Here is a 20,221-nt window from a genome sequence, read left to right as displayed (position 1 = left end):
ATTGTTTTAAATTGGTAAAAAATGATTACCTTATCCACATGTTCACCAGTATGCTATGATAAAAAAAAATTAAACCTAATGTGATTATTGAATTGAAACCACATTTTAAATTTAGTATTAATCTGATTATTGAAAAATAATCAAGGTTATCAGCTGACTTAGTAAAAAGAGAATTTGAATTTATCAAAAACTCTTAAGTTGATCCAGTTTTCCCCCAAAAGAAGTTTGGGCAATGCAAAATTGAATTTTAATGTTTTAACATAATATTTCTTAAACCTAAGGCTTGATGTAATAAAATTATTTTTGATTAGACATCCTTATTCATAAATTTGAGATATTTGAAATCACTTCAAATGAAACTAGACACTTATGATTTTTAAATGTTATATCAAGCCGTAGAAAGCTGAGATGCCTTGGTTGTAGGTAATTCAAGAAGAGCCTGAACTGTGACACCAACTTTCACAAGACCTCTTTCTTCCAAAATATGATGAGGCAAACAGAGTCTTTCCTGAAAAAAAAAAACAAATGATATCTGAACATTTGCTTTTTAATAGTGTAGCAAAACCTGAAAAAGTCAGAACTGGGTGTTTAAAACATGCTTTTTATGAAACTTCAAGTTAAAAGTACACAATTCTAATTAGATTAAAATCTAATTTTAAAATGTCTGTTTCAATACTTTTTTATGGTATGGAATTCTATTTTACAGGTTGTATTTTGACCTGAAGTTGATCTGATACACACAATAAGCAAATATTTTAAAGTGAGACAGTGGTGCTAAATGTTCCCTAAGCTTTCATGCTACAGCAGAAAGAGCACTACATTTCCAGCCAAGGGATCTAAGGGCCATATGAAGTACTAAAGGTACTAAAATTCCCTGAGACTCTGTTTTTTCAACCTGAAAATGGAACTATGTGAGAAACAAACACAGCAGTCTATGTACGGAACCACTTTGTAAACTGTTCAGTCCTATACAAAACTAGCCACTCTGGTTCTTTCTATCAGTTCTGAGGTTCCATGGTCTGTGATGTATACAGCACTTCAGTACTTTTTTTTTGTCTTAAGGTTACTTCCCTCCAGCTTCTAGTGATGTGTTGCTTCTTAGTTCCAATAGTCTAGAATTTAATAAATAACAACTGCCTTCTCTTCTAAGTCATCACGTGTGTCATTTGATATTCACAACTCTATGAGAAAGAGGGTTCAGAGACAACTTTGCATTAGGTTTCATTAGCCTTCACTGATCCTCTTCTAACAATCTTAATGTTTCCAACGGTTCTGTCTTCACCCTCTTCTCTTTTCAAACTATATCCTCTCCTTGGTATTCTCAAAGCCTCATCAAAACTACAAGGGTTTTAACTGAAGGTCTGCATGCATGTGCACAACAAATAAATTTGGTAGCATTTTTGAAGAAACAATGAATTCTACTGCTTCAGGTGGGACACTCGCTCATCTCAGGAAAATAAGAATGGATACATTGGGTGGCAAACAGACCATCTACAGGTCCCATCTGGTCCATAATTTGTTTTAGTTAGCTACCACAGTGTTTTAAAAATCTAGAAACATTACTTTTTTTTTTTTTTTTTTTTCTTTTTTGCAGTACGCGGGCCTCTCACTGTTGTGGCCTCTCCCGTTGCGGAGCACAGGCTCCGGACGCGCAGGCTCAGCGGCCATGGCTCACGGGCCTAGCCACTCTGCGGCATATGGGATCTTCCCAGACCGGGACACGAACCCGTGTCCCCTGCATCGGCAGGCGGACTCTCAACCACTGCGTCACCAGGGAAGCCCACTTTTTTTTTTTTAATTCAGTGGTTCTAGAAACATTGGAAGCCTTGGCAAGACAGGGCCCTTATTCCCAAATAGTAACAACTATATTTTCCATCCTGATAACTTTCAAATCTTTATTTCCTGCCAAGATCTCTCTATTGAGCTCCAGATACAAATGTCAACTTGATACAGCCAAATGGATATCCAACAGACATATCAAAATCAATATGTCCACAACAGAACTACTTCTTACTAAATTAACTTCTCCTCTGTATTCTATACCTCGGTGAGTAATACACTATTCAATCTCTCCCAACATAAACCTGGGAATCATAGTAGTCTCTTTCCTCCTTACTCCCATAAGTCAATCACCAAATACTACTGATAATATCTCATTTATCAAGAGTTCTCAAAAACTATCTTCTCACTCCATTTTCACTGCAACATTTGTTGCCCTCCTAATATTTTGCTTATTTATTCAAAAAAACCACTAAAATATATATTAGAAAAGAAAAACAGGTTTCATATCAATGACCTCAACTCTCATCTTAGAAACTAGAAAAAGAAAAGCAAATTAAACCAATGGTAAGCATAAAGAAGGAAATAATGAAGATGAGAGAGGAAAACAATAAAATTAAAAAACAGAAAATAATAGCAAAAAAAAAAATCAATGAAACCAAACATTAGTTCACTGAGAAAATGTTTTTAAATTCATAAATCCCTAGCTAGATTAATCACAAAAAAGAGAGAAAATACAAGAATTACCAATATCAGGAATAAAAGAAGTGACACCACGAGAGTCTACAAATACTAAAATGATAATAAGGGGGACATTATAAACAACATTATAACAATAAGTTTGACAAACTACATGAAATGGACAAATTCTTTGAAAGATACAGTATACCAAAGCTCATACAAGAACAAACAGAAAAACAGAATAGCCCTATATCTAATAAAGAAATTGAATTGTAATTAAATACTTTCCCACAAAGAAAACCCCTTGCCTAGATGGCTTCAAGGTTCAATAATGAATTTGACTAAATATTTAATAAAGAAATAATAGCAATTCTACCCCAAATCTTCAAGAAAAGTGAACAGCAGGGAATACTTCCTAACATGTTCCATGAGGTCAGCATTACTGGACACCAAAACCAGGCAAAACCATTAAAAGAAAGAAAACAGAAGACTAATAACCCCACTAACATAGATGCAAAAGGGCTAAACAAAATTTTAGCAAACTGAATCCAACAATATAAAAATAACAACAACAAAATCCATCATGACCAAGTGGGGTTTATCCCAGCAGTCCAGGTTTGAGTTAATATCTGAAAATCAACCAATGTAATTCACAATGCTGTGAAAGAAAAAATATGTTAACTCAGCAGATGTAGAAAAAGCACTTGACAAAATTCAACATCCATTTGTGGTAAGAACTCTCAGAAAACTAGAATCATATTTCTCATAAGGAACCTGTATCTGGAATATATACAGAAGTTAATAATAAAAAGGAGACTAATTCAATTAACAAATGAGCACAGAATTTGAAAAGACATTTCTCCAAAGAATATATACAAATAGTCAATAGGCACACAAAAAGATACCCAACATCATTAATCATTAAGGAAATGCTAATCAAAACCACAATGGGGCTTCCCTGGTAGTCCAGTGGTTAATACTCCGTGCTCCCAATACAGGGGGCCCGGGTTCGATCCCCGGTCAGGGAACTAGATCCTGCATGCCGCAACTAAGACCCGGTGCAGCCAAATAAATAAATAAATATTTAAAAAAAAAACCCACAATGAGACCACTTCAGACCCACTAGTATGACTAGAATCAAAAAGGTAGACAAGGGCTTCCCTGGTGGCGCAGTGGTTGCGAGTCCGCCTGCCAATGCAGGGGACACGGGTTCGTGCCCCGGTCCGGGAAGATCCCACATGCCGCGGAGCGGCTGGGGCCGTGAGCCATGGCCGCTGAACCTGCGCGTCCAGAGCCTGTGCTCCGCCACGGGAGAGACCACAACAGTGAGAGGCCCGTGTACCGCAAAAAAAAAAAAAAAAAGAAAAAAAGGTAGACAATAATAATTGTTGGTGAGGATTCAGAGAAATTAGAACCCTCATACATTGCTGCTGGTAATGTAAATCAGAAAATAACTTAGCAGTTCCTCAGAAAGGTAAACATAGAGCTACCATATAAACTACCATATAACCTAGTTAACTAAGAGAATTAAAACATTTTCAAACAAAAACATGTTCATGAATGTGCATAGCAGCATTATTCATAATAAACAATGAGTGGAAACAGCCCTAATATCCATCAACTGATGAATGGTAAACAAACTGTGGTATATACATAGAGCCCTAAAAAATGAGGTAGAGCCATATTTCAGAGATAGAGACTCCAGTTCTAGATCACCAAAATAAAGCAAATATTACAATAAAGTAAGTCACATGAACTTTTGTTTCCTAGTGAATACAAAAGTTATGTTTACATTATACTGCAATCTATTAGTGTGCAATAACACTGTCTTAAAACAAACCTTAATTATAAAATACTTTCTTGCTAAAAAATTCTAATCATCATCTGACAATGCAGGGTTGCCACAAACCTTCAATTCGTAAAAAATGCAGTATCTGTGAAGCACAATGAAGTGAAGTGCAATAAAACTGGGTATGTCTGTACTGCTTTATGCTACAACATGGATGAACCTTGAGAGTATTATGCTAAATGAAAGAAGCCAGACACAAAAGACCCCATAACATATGATGTCATTAATATGTGATGTCCAAAACAGGAAAATTCAAAGAGATAGAACAGGAGAGGGACTGTTAACAGGTAAGAGGTTTCTTTCTGGGGTGATAAAAATATTCTACACTTAGGGAATGTGAATTGGTACAGCCACTATGGAGAACAGTATGGAGGTTCCTTAAAAAACTACAAATAGAACTACCATATGACCCAGCAATCCCACTACTGGGCATATACCCTGAGAAAACCAAAATTCAAAAAGAGTCATGTACCAAAATGTTCATTGCAGCTCTATTTACAATAGCCAGGACATGGAAGCAACCTAAGTGTCCATCATCGGATGAATGGATAAAGAAGATGTGGCACATATATACAATGGAATATTACTCAGCCATAAAAAGGAACAAAACTGGTTTATTTGTAGTGGGGTGGATGGACCTAGAGACTGTTATACAGAGTGAAAAGTCAGAAAGAGAAAAACAAATACCATATGCTAACACATATATATGGTATCTCAAAAAAAATGGTCATGAAGAACCTAGAGGCAAGATGGGAATAAAGACACAGACCTACTAGAGAATGGACTTGAGGACATGGGGAGGGGGAAGGGTAAGCTGTGACAAAGTGAGAGAGTGGCATGGACATATATACACTACCAAGCGTAAAATAGATAGCTAGTGGGAAGCAGCCACATAGCACAGGGAGATCAGCTCGGTGCTTTGTGACCACCTAGAGGGGTGGGATAGGAAGGGTGGGAGGGAGGGAGACACAAGAGGGAAGATATTTGGAACATACGTATATGTATAACTGATTCGTTTTGTTATAAAGCAGGAACTAACACACCATTGTAAAGCAATTATACTCCAATAAAGATGTTAAACAAAAAAATGAGCTTGTGAAAAAACTAGAACTCAGGCCCACCAGACCTACTGAATCACAATCTGCACTTTTACAATCTCCCCAGTGTACCTGTGTACCCATGAATAGTTGAAAGGTACATTTCTACCTCCACATGTCTTTTCTGTCTGAGAAATAAACACATTTTATCCAGTTTCATATAAATAAAACACTCAAAAATGCAAAAAACAAAAAAATATTCTACACTTAGACTGCTGCCCAACTCTGTGACTATACTAAAAATCATTGAATTATACACTTTAAATGGGTGAATTTTAGGGTATGTTAATTATATCTCAATAATAATGTTTAAAAAAAATGTGTGTAACCAATCCCAGGCCTAAAAAAAGATAACTTCAATCCATACTTTTCAACACATATAAAAATTCACTGGACCTGCACAGAAGGGGAGAGGTGGCACATCCAGACAGGGGCCTCAGGAGTGTGGAGTTCTGGAGTTTCGTGCCATGTTGATGACAGGCTCTTAGTGCCCCAGCCAGGCATCAGGGCTGTGCCTCTGAGGTGGGAGAGCCAAGTTCAGGACACTGGTCTACCAGAGACCTCCCAGCTCCACATAATATCAAACGGCGAAAATCTCCCAGAGATCTCCATCTCAACACCAGCACCCAGCTTCACTCAACAACCAGCAAGCTACAGTGCTGGACATCCTATGCCAAACAACTAGCAAGACAGGAACACAACCCCACCCATTAGCAGAGAGGCTGCCTAAAATCATAATAAGGCCACAGACACCCCAAAACACACCACCAGACATGGACCTGCCCACCAGAAAGACAAGATCCAGCCTCATCCACCAGAACAGAGGCACTAGTCCCCTCCACCAGGAAGCCTACACAACCCACTGAACCAACCTTAGCCACTGGGGACAGACACCAAAAAAAACGGGAACTATGAACCTGCAGCCTGCAAAAAGGAGACCCCCAAACACAGTAAGATAAGCAAACGAGAAGACAGAAAAACACACAGCACATGAAGGAGCAAGATAAAAACCCAACAGACCAAACAAATGAAGAGGAAATAGGCAGTCTACCTGAAAAAGAATTCAGAATAATGATAGTAAAGATGATCCAAAATCTTGGAAATAGAATGGAGAAAATACAAGAAACGTTTAACAAGGACCTAGAAGAACTAAAGAGCAAACAAACAGTGATGGAAAACACAATAAATGAAATTAAAAATTCCCTAGAAGGGATCAACAGCAGAATAACTGAGGCAGAAGAATGGATAAGTGACCTGGAAGATAAAACAGTGGAAATAACTACTACAGAGCAAAATAAAGAAAAAAGAACGAAAGGAATTGAGGACAGTCTCAGAGACCTCTGGGATAACATTATAGGCACCAACATTCGAATTACAGGCGTCCCAGAAGAAGAAGAGAAAAAGAAAGGGACTGAGAAAATCTTTGAAGAGATTATAGTTGAAAACTTCCTTAATATGGGAAAAGAAATAGTTAATCAAGTCGAGGAAGCACAGAGTCCCATTCAGGAAAAATCCAAGGAGAAACACACCAAGACACATATTAATCAAACTATCAAAAATTAAATACAAAGAAAAAATATTAAAAGCAGCAACAGAAAAACAACAAATAACACACAAGAGCATCCCCATAAGGTTAACAGCTGATCTTTCAGCAGAAACTCTGCAAGCCAGAAGGGAGTGGCAGGACATATTTAAAGTGATGAAGGAGGAAAATCTAGAACCAAGATTACTCTACACAGCAAGGATCTCATTCAGATTTGATGGAGAAATTAAAACCTTTACAGACAAGCAAAAGCTAAGAGAATTCAGCACCACCAAACCAGCTTTACAACAAATGCTAGAGGAACTTCTCTAGGCAGGAAACACAAGAGAAAGAAAAGACTTACAATAACGAACCCAAAACAATTAAGAAAATGGTAATAGGAACATACATATCGATAATTACCTTAAATGTAAATGGACTAAATGCTCCCACCAAAAGACATAGACTGGCTGAATGGATACAAAAACAAGACCCGTATATATGTTGTCTACAAGAGACCCACTTCAGACCTAGGGACACATACGGACGGACAGTGAGGGTATGGAAAAGATATTCCATGCAAATAGAAATCAGAAGAAAGCTGGAGTAGCAATTCTCATATCAGACAAAATAGACTTTAAAACAAAGACTATTACAAGAGACAAAGAAGGACACTACATAATGATCAAGGGATCGATCCAAGAAGAAGATATAACAATTGTAAATATTTATGCACCCAACATAGGAGCACCTCAATACATAAGGCAAATGCTAACAGACATAAAAGGGGAAATCGATAGTAACACAATCATAGTGGGGGACTTTAACACCCCACTTTCACCAATGGACAGATCATCCAAAATGAAAATAAATAAGGAAACACAAGCTTTATTTGGTACATTAAACAAGATGGACTTAATTGATATTTATAGGACATTCCATCCAAAAACAACAAAATACACACTCTTTTCAAGTGCTCATAGAACATTCTCCAGGATAGATCATATCTTGGGTCACAAATCAAGCCTTGGTAAATTTAAGAAAATTGAAATCGTGTCAAGTATCTTTTCTGACCACAACGCTATGAGACTAGATATCAATTACAGGAAAAAATCTGTAAAAAATAGAAACACTTGGAGGCTAAACAATACACTACTTAATAACCAAGAGATCACTGAAGAAATCAAAGAGGAACTCAAAAAACACCTAGAAACAAATGACAATGGAAACACAACCACCCAACACCTATGGGATGCAGCAAAAGCAGTTGTAAGAGGGAAGTTTAGGGTAATACAATCCTACCTTAAGAAACAAGAAATATCTCAAATAAACAAACTAACCTTACACCTAAAGCAATTACGGAAATAAGAACAAAAAACCCCAAAGTTAGCAGAAGGAAAGAAATCATAAAAATCAGATCAGAAATAAATGAAAAAGAAATGAAGGAAACGATACCAAAGATCAATAAAACTAAAAGCTGATTCTTTGAGAAGACAAACAAAATTGATAAACCATTAGCCAGACTCATCAAGAAAAAAAGGGAGAAGACTCAAATCAATAGAATTAGAAATGAAAAAGGGGAAGTAAAAACTGACACTGCAGAAATACAAAGGATCATGAGAGATTACTATAAGCAACTATATGCCAATAAAATGGACAACCTGGAAGAAATGGACAAATTCTTAGAAATGCACAACCTGCCAAGACTGAACCAGGAAGAAATAGAAAATATGAACAGACCAATCACAAGCACTGAAATTGAAACTGTGATTAAAAATCTTCCAACAGGGCTTCCCTGGTGGCACAGTGGTTGAGAGTCTGCCTGCCGATGCAGGGGACACGGGTTCGTGCCCCGGTCTGGGAAGATCCCACGTGCCGTGGAGCGGCTAGGCCCGTGAGCCATGGCCGCTGAGCCTGCGCGTCCGGAGCCTGTGCTCCGCAACGGGAGAGGCCACAACAGTGAGAGGCCTGCGTACCACAAAAAAAAAAAAAAATCTTCCAACAAACAAAAGCCCAGGACCAGATGGCTTCACAGGCGAATTCTATCAAACATTTAGAGAAGAGCTAACACCTATCCTTCTCAAACTCTTCCAAAATATAGCAGAGGGAGGAACACTCCCAAACTCATTCTACGAGGCCACCATCACCCTGATACCAAAACCAGACAAAGATGTCACAAAGAAAGAAAACTACAGGCCAATATCACTGATGAACATAGATGCAAAAATCCTCCACAAAATACTAGCAAACTGAATGCAACAGCACATTAAAAGGATCATACACCATGATCAAGTGGGGTTTATCCCAGGAATGCGAGGATTCTTCAATATACGCAAATCAATCAACGTGATACACCATTATTAACAAATTGAAGGAGAAAAACTATATGATCATCTCAATAGATGGAGAGAAAGCTTTCGACAAAATTCAACACCCATTTATGATAAAAACCCTGCAGAAAGTAGGCACAGAGGGAACTTTCCTCAACATAATAAAGGCCATATATGACAAAGCCACAGCCAACATCACCCTCAATGGAAAAACTGAAACTATTTCTACAATTACTTTAAAAGCAGCTTAAAATCATTCATTAGATAGCTGTTACAGTTGAAGCTGGGACTCAGTAGAAGGTACCAAGGGAAGGTATTCATTTTCATGTTCAGAAAGCATTACTCATTCCTACTGTGAAGAAGAATCCAGTTTGCATGCAATAGATTAATAATTAAATGATCATTTTGTTAGAAAAATAATTACCTGTGAGACACCCAGCTTTTTACAAGCATCAAGAAAATTTTCTACATTTCTTCGACATTTTGCCATGCTAAGTTTAGGCTGTAAAGTAAGAAAAAAAGGTATATTTTCAGGTATATTTATACAAAATTAATAAAAACTGAAAATTAAATTTATTGAAGTATATTATTTAAAGATTGTTTCAAGAAGCTCTATCTTCCTTTAGAGAACTAACAAATTGCAGACAAAACTTACCACTGCTGGTGATGGCACATGAATACTAGCTACAGAGCGTGGCCTTATGTGATTGGCTAAATGGCAAAGAACAACCCCATCCATCAGTGCAGCTCCAATGTCATCAGGCAAAATTACTTTTAACCTGGATTCGAGATTCTACAAAAAAAACGGGTATAAATCACAGATATTCTATCTAAACATATATGTTATATATTTATACAACTAATCATTATGTAATCTAAAATTTTAAAGAGTACTGAAAATAAAATATACCTTGTTAATTTTCCACGTTAAACCCATTTCTATAAAGGAGACCTGAAAGGTCAATATGACTTACATTGCGAAGTTGTCGTATTTGCTCTCGTTCTTCCCGTAGATGTTCCATCTTTCTTCTCATTGTAAAACCTGGATCTGCTGCCCCATATTCCTGACGAGATGAGCGGCTAAAAGCTATAAAACAGAAATTTCCTAGCTTATTACAAAGCTAACAGGAAGGATCAACCATCGGTGGGGAAAGAGACATGATAAAAAGAACCAGAACAAAATGACATAAAACACTATTATTATTAATAAATTCTAAATATTTTTTACAGAATATAACTGAAATCTGCTTATTTGCATAATTGAAAGTAACAGGGAAGACAAGTGTAACAATTTCTACCACCTATACATGTTCTTACTTAAACATATATTATTAGAAACTTATGATCCAGGTTAAGAATTATTACTGAACACAAATCAGCCTTTATTATCTTTAAAGAAAAAGGAAATTATTCTTGAAGGTCAATACAGTTATTCACGAATAAAAACTATAATTCAATACCTTGCCAAGTAACATGGATCCATTTTCTTTTGGGCTTGCCAAATGCGAAAAGATCCCTTTTTAAAACCACAATATAATGGAGTGCTATAATTTCAAACAGTGTTTGGTCTGCTGGCAGAGTGGTCATTCTAATAGCAGTCACAGTAGAGTAGAAATAAGACTGCAGTATATCTAAGGCAAAAAGCTGAGGTTTCAGGAGCTTGAAAGTAAAGAGGAAGAAAGAAATGGGGAATGGGAATTGGAAAGACAAATAAGGTTAAGAGAAAATTACTTTTAGGAGAGGGGAAAGAATCTATGTGTACTTAAAACTATGGAATCAATCCCATTTAAGCTGAGAAACTCGTTTCATATATAGCCAATAAATTTTATTTGCAGAATATATATTTACCTGATCTAGGCTTCAAGCCAAAGGGACCATGTGAAAAAGCATCAGTTCTATCATACTCCTAAAAACAAAAAACAAATAAAACCTCTTTTCTTTCAAAATAATCAAGGTAGTTATTCATACCCATTCCAATTTTGAGGAGTATTTTTTTCCATGATTAGTGTAGTAGAGAAAGGTAAACTGCATTTCAATTCAAATTGATATATTTCACTTTTAAAAGGTCTATAAATATTTGCTAATTGACTTCTCCCTCATAGTATAAGGAAAATGAAAATTATTGAAGCATATAAAATAGATATCTTTTGAATGAAGAACCAGATTAAAGTCTCTCCCAAAATGAAAAAAAGCTTCAATGAAAAGATAAGTGAAATTAGTAAAACTTACTCAGTACCTACTATGGACTTGACCCTTAGTGGATAATCTGAGGCAAATATACACATTCATACTAATAGGGGCTGCAGAGTGATAGATAATAAAGTATTATTTCTTCTATCTGAATGCACATTGTTTCAAAGTGCTTTCACACAGTAGTGTGCTTTGGAAAGAACCGTGGTATATTTTAAAAATCTGAACTTAGAGTCAGAAAGTTTAGGCTAAGCCTTGAGCAAAACATTTAATTTCTCTGTAACTGTTCCTTCACCTTTAAAATGGGATGTTGTAAAGATTAAGTGAGATAACTAAAAGAAAACACTTTGTAAATTATAAGATGGAAAGATAATGTAATTTTAGCAGCATCTTATTTAATCTGTACAACAACTGAAGTAGCCAGAGTTTGGGCTTCAGTCACTTCTCTACCATTTATCGACTGGAGTCTTTAGGAAAAGTTATCAGTCTCTGCAGCTGTAAAATGATGAGGATACTACCCAGCTCATGGGACTGCTCTTAGGTTTAAATGTATAGGCAAGCACTTTGTTAATAGTAAAGCACTATACTAATTGTTTTTATCATTTTCCTTTCACAGATGAAACTAAAACAATCAGAATTCTGTTGACTCTCTTAATTTTCTGATTAACATATGATAAGCAATTCAAGTTGAAAGTCAGTTGAGCTACTAAAATACATGCTCACCACCCTATCCCTCTACAAGCCTCAGTGTGTCTTGATTACTTCGGTTAAATGTTATGAATTTCCAGACAAAATTTTCACTTATCCAAATGTAAGGAAAAATGTATTATAAAAGCAATATAATTTATTTGAGAAAACTGGCACTGATACTCTCCCCATGAGCACAGATCATAAAATCATAAAGTACCTAGTTAAATAAGGCAGCACTTACATTTGTTATAACTGAAAGTAAAAAAAGGATTTACAAAAGCATGTGACAAAGACTAATTTTAGGATATCCTAATTTAAATTATTTTCTAAAAGAATGCAAACCATTTTCCTGCCATATAAATAATTTAGAAACATATTTATAAAATTAATGTCCACGTCCATTTAACAGTTTTATAATGCAACTCACCCAAAACAATAGACAAAGAATCCTGGCTTTTTAAAAAATTAACACCACCTATATAAGATGAAATACTGGCTAATTAACCAAAGTTATATGGTGAATTTGGATCATCCAAACGTTTAGACAAAGTTCTGAATTCACCAAATGAACACATAATCATCTATTTACTAATGCCAATACACTTTTAGAATACTAAAGTAATCTGAAGTAGAAGAGATACTGTTTAGAATTTTTTTAATTTATCTCTTATTGTGAAGCAATAGGTTTAACTAAATTAGAAGAGTTAATCATTCAAACCACCAAAGTACTTGGTTGAGATCTCAGAAACTCTAACTTTCATCTACCCCTTCTCCCCATGCTCCTCCTTAGGTCTAAGATGCTAGGAAAGGTGTACCCTCCTGTCGATAGGAACAACCCACTACAGGGATGTTTCTCGTGGAAAAAGGAAGTTTTTCTTGCATTGCTTTCAGACCTAACTGGTTATGAGAAAAACCAAAGGCCATTGCACAATGCTGAAGTACTTTTTTCAAATTTAAAATCTGAAAGCTGTTCTTATCATTGATTTCAAAATATGGATGAATTATAAAACATAAAAAATGTATAAAGTGAATTATTTTCTGTGATCTATAGGCATTTTTCAATAACTAATTTAAGTGATATTGATTATGAATATTTGTTCAAAAATATGGTGTTCTTAGAATTTTTTTATAGGCTAGGTTTGTATAAATTAACCTACTATGGATTTTTAAATATGGGTGAATAAATTACACTTAAAAAAAAGAAAGATGAGGTTAGAGAGAAGAGACAAAGAAACCTATGTAAACACATTTAAAAACAGAACTTGTACCTCAGATGATACTGGAGATTGTGGTGACATATTAGCATTATCACTGTCTTGCTAAAATATAAAAACAAGAAGATGAAAGATGAAATTAAAATATGAATGATGATTTAGACATATAAAAGGAAAACTAAAAATTTTTTGATTAACTACTAAAGGAAGAATCTGGAAAATGCCATCTACCACCTTGCCAAAGTGTGGTCTGTGGACCAGTAGCATCAGCATCCTCTGGGAGCTTGTTAGAAATGCAGAATCTCAGGCCCCACCCAAGACCTACTGAATCAGAATCTGTATTTCAGGTGATTCATAAGCCCTTTAAAGTTTTAGAAGTAGTATCTACTTACATCAAATATTTTCTTATAAATGTATTTCCTTTAAATATCACAAATGAAAAACCTTTCTATATTTCTTAGAAAATAGCCATGTGTTAAGATTAATTCCTGATGGGAAATGGCAACAATATGTTACAATCTGAGACAGGTACTTGGAAGCATGCAAAAATTCCATCACGCCAAATAATAACATTTACCTGGAAAATTATGTGTATCTAACATAGGCTTAGAAATAATGACAAAGAATTAATTGAATTGCATAAAATACTACTAAATGGTTGTTTTTTCAACCACTACTACTAAACAAATACAAAATTCTTAACATTTAATCTTGAATATGCATACCAAAGAGGACATGTATTCATCATCAACAAATGATTACTATCTACTATATGTCAGACACTGGTGCTAGACACTGGGAACACTGAAATTTAGTAAAATATCATCCACTCAAGGATCTCTCAGTCTAGGGTGAAAACAGATTCATTTACATGGGTAGTACAATCTTTTCAGTATAAGGATAGAGCTATGCATGATATATTATGAGGCACAGATAAGGGGCACTTGGGGAAACAGCGGGGGTGGTGGATAAAATCAAGTTTCCTGAGAAACTAAAAAACTGAGTAGATGTTTAACAATATTCCAAGATGAGAGGACAACAAGGACAAAGGCACAGAAGTAATAACAGCCAGGACATGGAAGCAACCTAAATGTCCATTGACAGATGAATGGATAAAGAAGATGTGGCACATATATACAATGGAATATTACTCAGCCATAAAAAGAAATGAAATTGAGTTATCTGTACTGAGGTGGATGGACCCAGAGTCTGTCATACAGAGTAAAGTAAGTCAGAAAGAGAAAGACAAATACCGTATGCTAACACATATATATGGAATATAAGAAAAATAATGTCATGAGGAACACTCTTGCACTGTTGGTGGGAATGTAAATTGATACAGCCACTGTGGAGAACAGTATGGAGGTTCCTTAAAAAACTACAAATAGAACTACCATATGACCCAGCAATCCCACTACTGGGCATATACCCTGAGAAAACCAAAATTCAAAGAGAGTCATGTACCAAAATGTTCACTGCAGCTCTATTTACTATAGCCAGGACATGGAAACAACCTAAGTGTCCATCGACAGATGAATGGATAAAGAAGATGTGGCACATATATACAATGGAATATTACTCAGCCATAAAAAGAAACGAAATTGAGCTATTTGTAGTGAGGTGGCTGGACCTAGAGACTGTCATACAGAGTGAAGTAAGTCTGAAAGAGAAAACAAATGCCGTATGCTAACACATATATATGGAATAAAAAAAATGTTTCTTTAGAACCTAGAGGCAGGACAGGAATAAAGACGCAGATGTAGAGAATGGACTTGAGGACATAGGGAAGGGGAAGGGGAGGCTGGGATGAAGTGAGAGAGTAGCACTGACATATATACACTACCAAATGTAAAATGGATAGCTAGTGAGAAGCTGCTGTATAGCACAGGGAGATCAGCTTGGTGCTTTGTGCCCACCTAGAGGGGTGGGATAGGGAGGGTGGGAGGGAGGCTCAAGAGGGAGGGGATATGGGGATATATGTATATGTATAGCTGATTCACTTTGTTGTACAGCAGAAATTAACACAACATTGTAAAGCAATTATACTCCAATAAAAATGTTTTAAAAAAAGAAGCAATAAATGTAAGGATGAGTGCAGAAAACCTTGTAATTCCACATTTTTGGACAGTATGGTGAAAGGAAGGCAAATCGTGAGTTGAGGCTGATGTGGTAAGCAGGAGCTTAATGAAGGAGGACCTTGAATTTACCTTCTAAGTGATGAGGAGACAGTGAAGTTTTCTAAGCAAGGGAATGGCCTGATCATATTTGTGTTCTTTGTAACAATCATTTGCAGCAGAGAGGTGAATGGACTGGAGAAAGGGAGAAGATCAAGGATGCTATTGCAGTAATACAGGCAAGAAATGAGGAGGGCCTGTGCCAGAGCAGAAATGCAGGTGGGGAATGTATTCAGAATATTTCTGTATCAAAAAAAAAAAAAAAGGTTTTGGTAACTGATTAGATATTGAAGCAGGCAGGATCAAAGTGGATATAATATATAAAGGGACAGGGAAAATATCCAAGCTGAACTTCTAGCTCAGGTACAACAAACGTTTTTTTGGTGATTCCATTTCCTAAAATTAAAGGAGTTTTCAGAAACCCTGCCAAGTATCCAACATCAGATGAATTACCAATCCTTCCAAACAAAAATACACAAAGCTTAAGTATTCATGGTGATGAGACTGTATCATTTCAAAAATGCCAGGCTGCTGTACAGCTTAAAATGATGACGTAGAAAAATTTATAGTAATGCACAAACTGTAGAAATCTAATTTTAAGTGTTGAAATAGTATACAGAGCTGTGAAAAGAGATTAACAAATTCCAAAGGAAAAATCTCAATTGACCACCAGGTTGATTTAAGAAGATAAAATATAGGAAAATGTAAAAATTTTAAATTAATTAGTTTCAAGATGAATGTTAATAAAATTCTAAAGCTGAACTACAAAGGACAGATGGAAATTACATGATTAAATTAATAATTGTCTAACGATGCTCAGTTTTTATTATTGGAGAAAACTTGTGCATTAAATCAATAACAAACTGAAAGATGAATTACATTTTACTCTGACTGAGCCAACTACATGTGAAAGTAAATATTTTAAACAATTGCTAGTATTACCCTGTTTTCTCACCTCATCGTTTTCATTGCCACTTGAACTCTTCCTTGATGATTTATACTGAAAAATATTTAAACCACATTATTTTATTTTTCCTTGAACAAATAAATTCTCTAACTAGTAAATTATATATGAGGTTTATTCACATTTTGGTACTTTTATTAAATTACCTAAATTATATATAAAATGTAAATTATATATAAAGATAAATAAACTGTGTAATTACATAACCAGTTTAAACAGTCCTACTACTTACCAATAGCTAACACAAAACAGTACTTTCTATGTGCAAGGCATTGTTCTAAGTACATACATCAAGTAACATTTCCTTCCTAAACCAATCCATTTCCCATTCATTCAGGTTTGCTATCTGAGTGCTGTCTTAAATCCTCCTTTTTCTTAATCCACTATTTACAAAACACCAAGAAGTCAATTCTTTCTGTGATCTCCCTCAGACTTACTTCTTCTGAATTCTCTCAAATATTATTCTATTCTAGGCCCCACTATCTCACGCCTAGCCTGTAATCTCACCATTCAAAAATGTCATCCATTTTTAAGAAACCTACTGATTTTAGGTTAAAAAAATACTACATTAAATGTATATATTGACTATACAATAACAGTAACAGTGATAATAACACTTATACCAGTGCTTACTATACACCGCGCACTGATTGAAGTGTGTTACATGTATGAACCCATTTAATATTCTTAACAACCCTGAGGTAAATAGTATTGGGTTGGCCAAAAGGTTCATTCAGTTTTTTCTGCAAGGTGGCTCTAGCAGCACTTAGTTGTCTTTAACTTCATTCAAAACAATTTTGTTAGATTGTATGTGACAGCTGTCATATCAGCTTGCATTTTAAAAAAGACATCAAAATTGGTAAATTTTTGTATAGCCATTTTAATATTAAAGATGGAACAGGGCTTCCCTGGTGGCACAGTGGTTGAGAGTCCGCCTGCCGATGCAGGGGACACGGGTTCGTGCCCCGGTCCGGGAAGATCCCACATGCCACGGAGCGGCTGGGCCCGTGAGCCATGGCCGCTGAGCCTGTGCGTCCGGAGCCTGTGCTCCGCAACGGGAGAGGCCACAACAGTGAGAGGCCCGTATACCGCAAAAAAAAAAAAAAAAAAAAAAAAAAAAAAGATGGAACAAAAGAGCAACATTTTCAGCATATTATGCTTTGTTATTTCAAGAAAGGTAAAAACGCAACCAAAATGCATAAAAAGGTTTGTGCAGTGTATGGACAAGGTGCTGTGACTGATCGAACGTGTCAAAAGTGGTTTGCGAAGTTTTGTGCTGGAGATTTCTTGCTGGACGATGCTCCACAGTCGGGTAGGCCAATTGGAGTTGATAGCGATCAAATTGAGACATTAACTGAGAACACTCAACGTTATACCATGCAGGAGATAGCTGACATACTCAAAATATCCAAATCAAGTGTTGAAAATCATTTCCACCAACTTGGTTATGTTAATCGCTTTGATGTTTGGGTTCCACGTAACTTAAGTGAAAAAAACCTTCTTGACCGTATTTCTGCATGCGATTCTCTACTTAAACGTAACGAAAACGTTTTGTTTTTAAAACAAATTGTGACAGGAGATAAAAAGTGGATACTGTATAATAATGTGGAATGGAAGAGATCGTGGGGCAAGCAAAATGAAACACCACCAACCATGCCAAAGGCTGGTCTTCAACCAAAGAAGGTGATGTTGTGTATATGGCGGGATTGGAAGGGAGTCCTCTATTATGAGCTCCTTCCGGAAAACCAAACGATTAATTCCAACAAGTACTGCTCCCACTTAGACCAACTGAAAGCAGCACTCAATGAAAAGCGTCCAGAATTAGTCAACAGAAAACGCATAATCTTCCATCAGGATAACGCAAGACCCTATGTTTCTTTGATGACCAGGCGAAAACTGTTACAGCTTGGCTGGGAAGTTCTGATTCATCTGCCATATTCAGACATTGCACCTTTGGGTTTCCATTTATTTAGGTCTTTACAAAATTCTCTTAACGAAAAAAATTTCAATTCCCTGGAAAACTGTAAAAGGCGCCTGGAACAGTTCTTTGCTCAAAAAGACAAAAAGTTTTGGGAAGATGGAATTATGAAGTTGCCTGAAAAGTGGGAAAAAGTAGTGGAACAAAAGAGTGAATATGTTGTTCAATAAAGTTCTTGGTGAAAATGAAAACTGTGTCTTTTTTTTTAATTAAAAACCAAAGGCACTTTTTGGCCAACCCAATATTATCTCCATTTTATACTAAGGCACAGAGGTAATATGCTTAATATCACAAATTCTAGAATGTAAAAACAGTGCTTGTTTTTAGGAGCAGGAAATCAAGGAAATACAGTTATGACAACCAGTAAAGTTCTTCTGATTCCTCCTCGCCGGTAATTATCCTGCAAATCAGTGGCAGATTGACCTTTTCAAAATACTACGTGCAACTCATGACTCTTCTGTTGAAAAAACCTAACTTTCAGATTATGTCCAAATTTCTCTGCCTGGCATTCAAGGTTCTAGTTAATAGCCTCTTTTACTTATGCAGCATTATCTTCCATAACTCTTGGAAAAATAGATAACCTACCTGATAGCTCAACCACAAACTGGAGGATGAGCAGCATTAGGGATGACAAATACAAGACCTAAATTCCTCCACTGTCTCTCCTATGACTTATGACAACTATCACTAATCTACCAAGGTGCTCTTTCCAGCTGATTCCAGACATAGCCTCAATATACTTTCAATCCAATGTTCCAGGTAGCCACTGAATAGAGTTGGCATGTGTGAATAAACCTATTTGCCATCCTTAGGCACAATGTCACTGACAACACTTGTTCTTGTTCTACTTCAACAAAAAAGTGACATTTAGACAGTTGGACACCAGGACCCCAAGATGGCATCAGGCATACTAGTGAAGGCGAAGAAACTCATGGATGTCAAAACAGGGGAGCTGCCCAAGCTTGATACTGATGCAGGATTTCACCCCTAAAGGCACTGCTGGAGAGTTTCAAAGAGGTTACTATGAGTATTACAAGTATTTCACCGGACTTTCCAGGCTTACGTGCTTTTCAACTACCGCCTTTCTTACAAGGAGCTCAAACATGAGCAGTTATGCAAGTACCACTGAAAAGGAGGACGCAGTCTGCATTCCTGACCATGACCTTCTTTGCCCAGCAGCCCTGATCTTTGCTGAGTCCTTTCATATCCTAATTGAGAATTAACATCTGAAAAAAGATGACTGGTAGGGACTTCCCTGGTGGTGCAGTGGTTAAGAATTCGCCTGCCAGTGCAGGGGACACAGGTTCGAGCCCTGGTCCGGGAAGATCCCACATGCCACGGAGCAACTAAGCCCGTGTGCCACAACCACTGAGCCTACACTCTAGAGCCCACGAGCCACAACTACTGAGCCCATGTGCCACAACTACTGAAGCCCAGGCACCAATAGCTCATGTTCCGCGATGAGAAGCCACCTCAGTGAGTAGCCCCCACTCGCCACAACTAGAGAAAGCCCGTGCATAGCAACGAAGACCCAACACAGCCAAAAATAAATAAATAAAATAAATAAATTTATTTAAAAAAAGATGACTGGTAGAAAAACAAAAAACAAAAGAATGACATTTTAGTGAATAATAAGCTAATATTTATTAGTGTATACTCTGTGGCAAGTGCTGTTCTAAGCACTTTATATTATTAAATAATTCAGTAGTTATAATAATCCTATGAAGGAAGATACTATTAGAGTCATCTGAAG

At 36.3% G+C, this 20,221-nt stretch overlaps 1 protein-coding gene, 1 non-coding gene and 1 pseudogene across 6 annotated transcripts in view; 1 reads left to right on the top strand and 2 right to left on the bottom strand.

The window, feature by feature from the left end:
- Positions 1-338: 338 nt before the first annotated feature.
- LRCH2 (leucine rich repeats and calponin homology domain containing 2) overlaps positions 339-20,221 on the bottom strand; it is a 91,534-nt gene continuing 71,651 nt past the window's right edge. For 2 of the 5 annotated variants that reach the window (XM_089904159.1, XM_022556721.3), the window contains 7 exons: positions 16,482-16,526; positions 13,407-13,457; positions 11,107-11,164; positions 10,233-10,345; positions 9,914-10,051; positions 9,683-9,760; positions 339-508 (listed from right to left, as the gene is read on the bottom strand). In XM_089904159.1, the coding sequence (XP_089760285.1) occupies positions 389-508; positions 9,683-9,760; positions 9,914-10,051; positions 10,233-10,345; positions 11,107-11,164; positions 13,407-13,457; positions 16,482-16,526 (603 nt within the window). In that variant the 3' untranslated portion in view covers positions 339-388. Of the gene's footprint in view, positions 509-9,682; positions 9,761-9,913; positions 10,052-10,232; positions 10,346-11,106; positions 11,165-13,406; positions 13,458-13,884; positions 13,930-16,481; positions 16,527-20,221 lie in introns of all 5 variants that reach the window. The other 3 variants (XM_089904160.1, XM_089904158.1, XM_022556722.3) reach the window with 3 other exon arrangements.
- On the bottom strand, positions 12,946-13,074 carry LOC115801579 (small nucleolar RNA SNORA35). The gene has a single exon (XR_004021887.1). It is a non-coding gene; the product is annotated as a small nucleolar RNA SNORA35 (small nucleolar RNA).
- On the top strand, positions 19,364-19,597 carry LOC111165766 (ATP synthase F(0) complex subunit f, mitochondrial pseudogene; annotated as a pseudogene).

This window comes from Delphinapterus leucas, chromosome X (genome assembly GCF_059928025.1).
Source record: "Delphinapterus leucas isolate spDelLeu-1000000601 "Yukka" chromosome X, BTC_Dleu_Yukka2, whole genome shotgun sequence".
In the NCBI taxonomy this organism is placed as follows: domain Eukaryota; kingdom Metazoa; phylum Chordata; class Mammalia; order Artiodactyla; family Monodontidae; genus Delphinapterus; species Delphinapterus leucas.
This window is presented reverse-complemented; position numbering and strand designations above follow the sequence as displayed.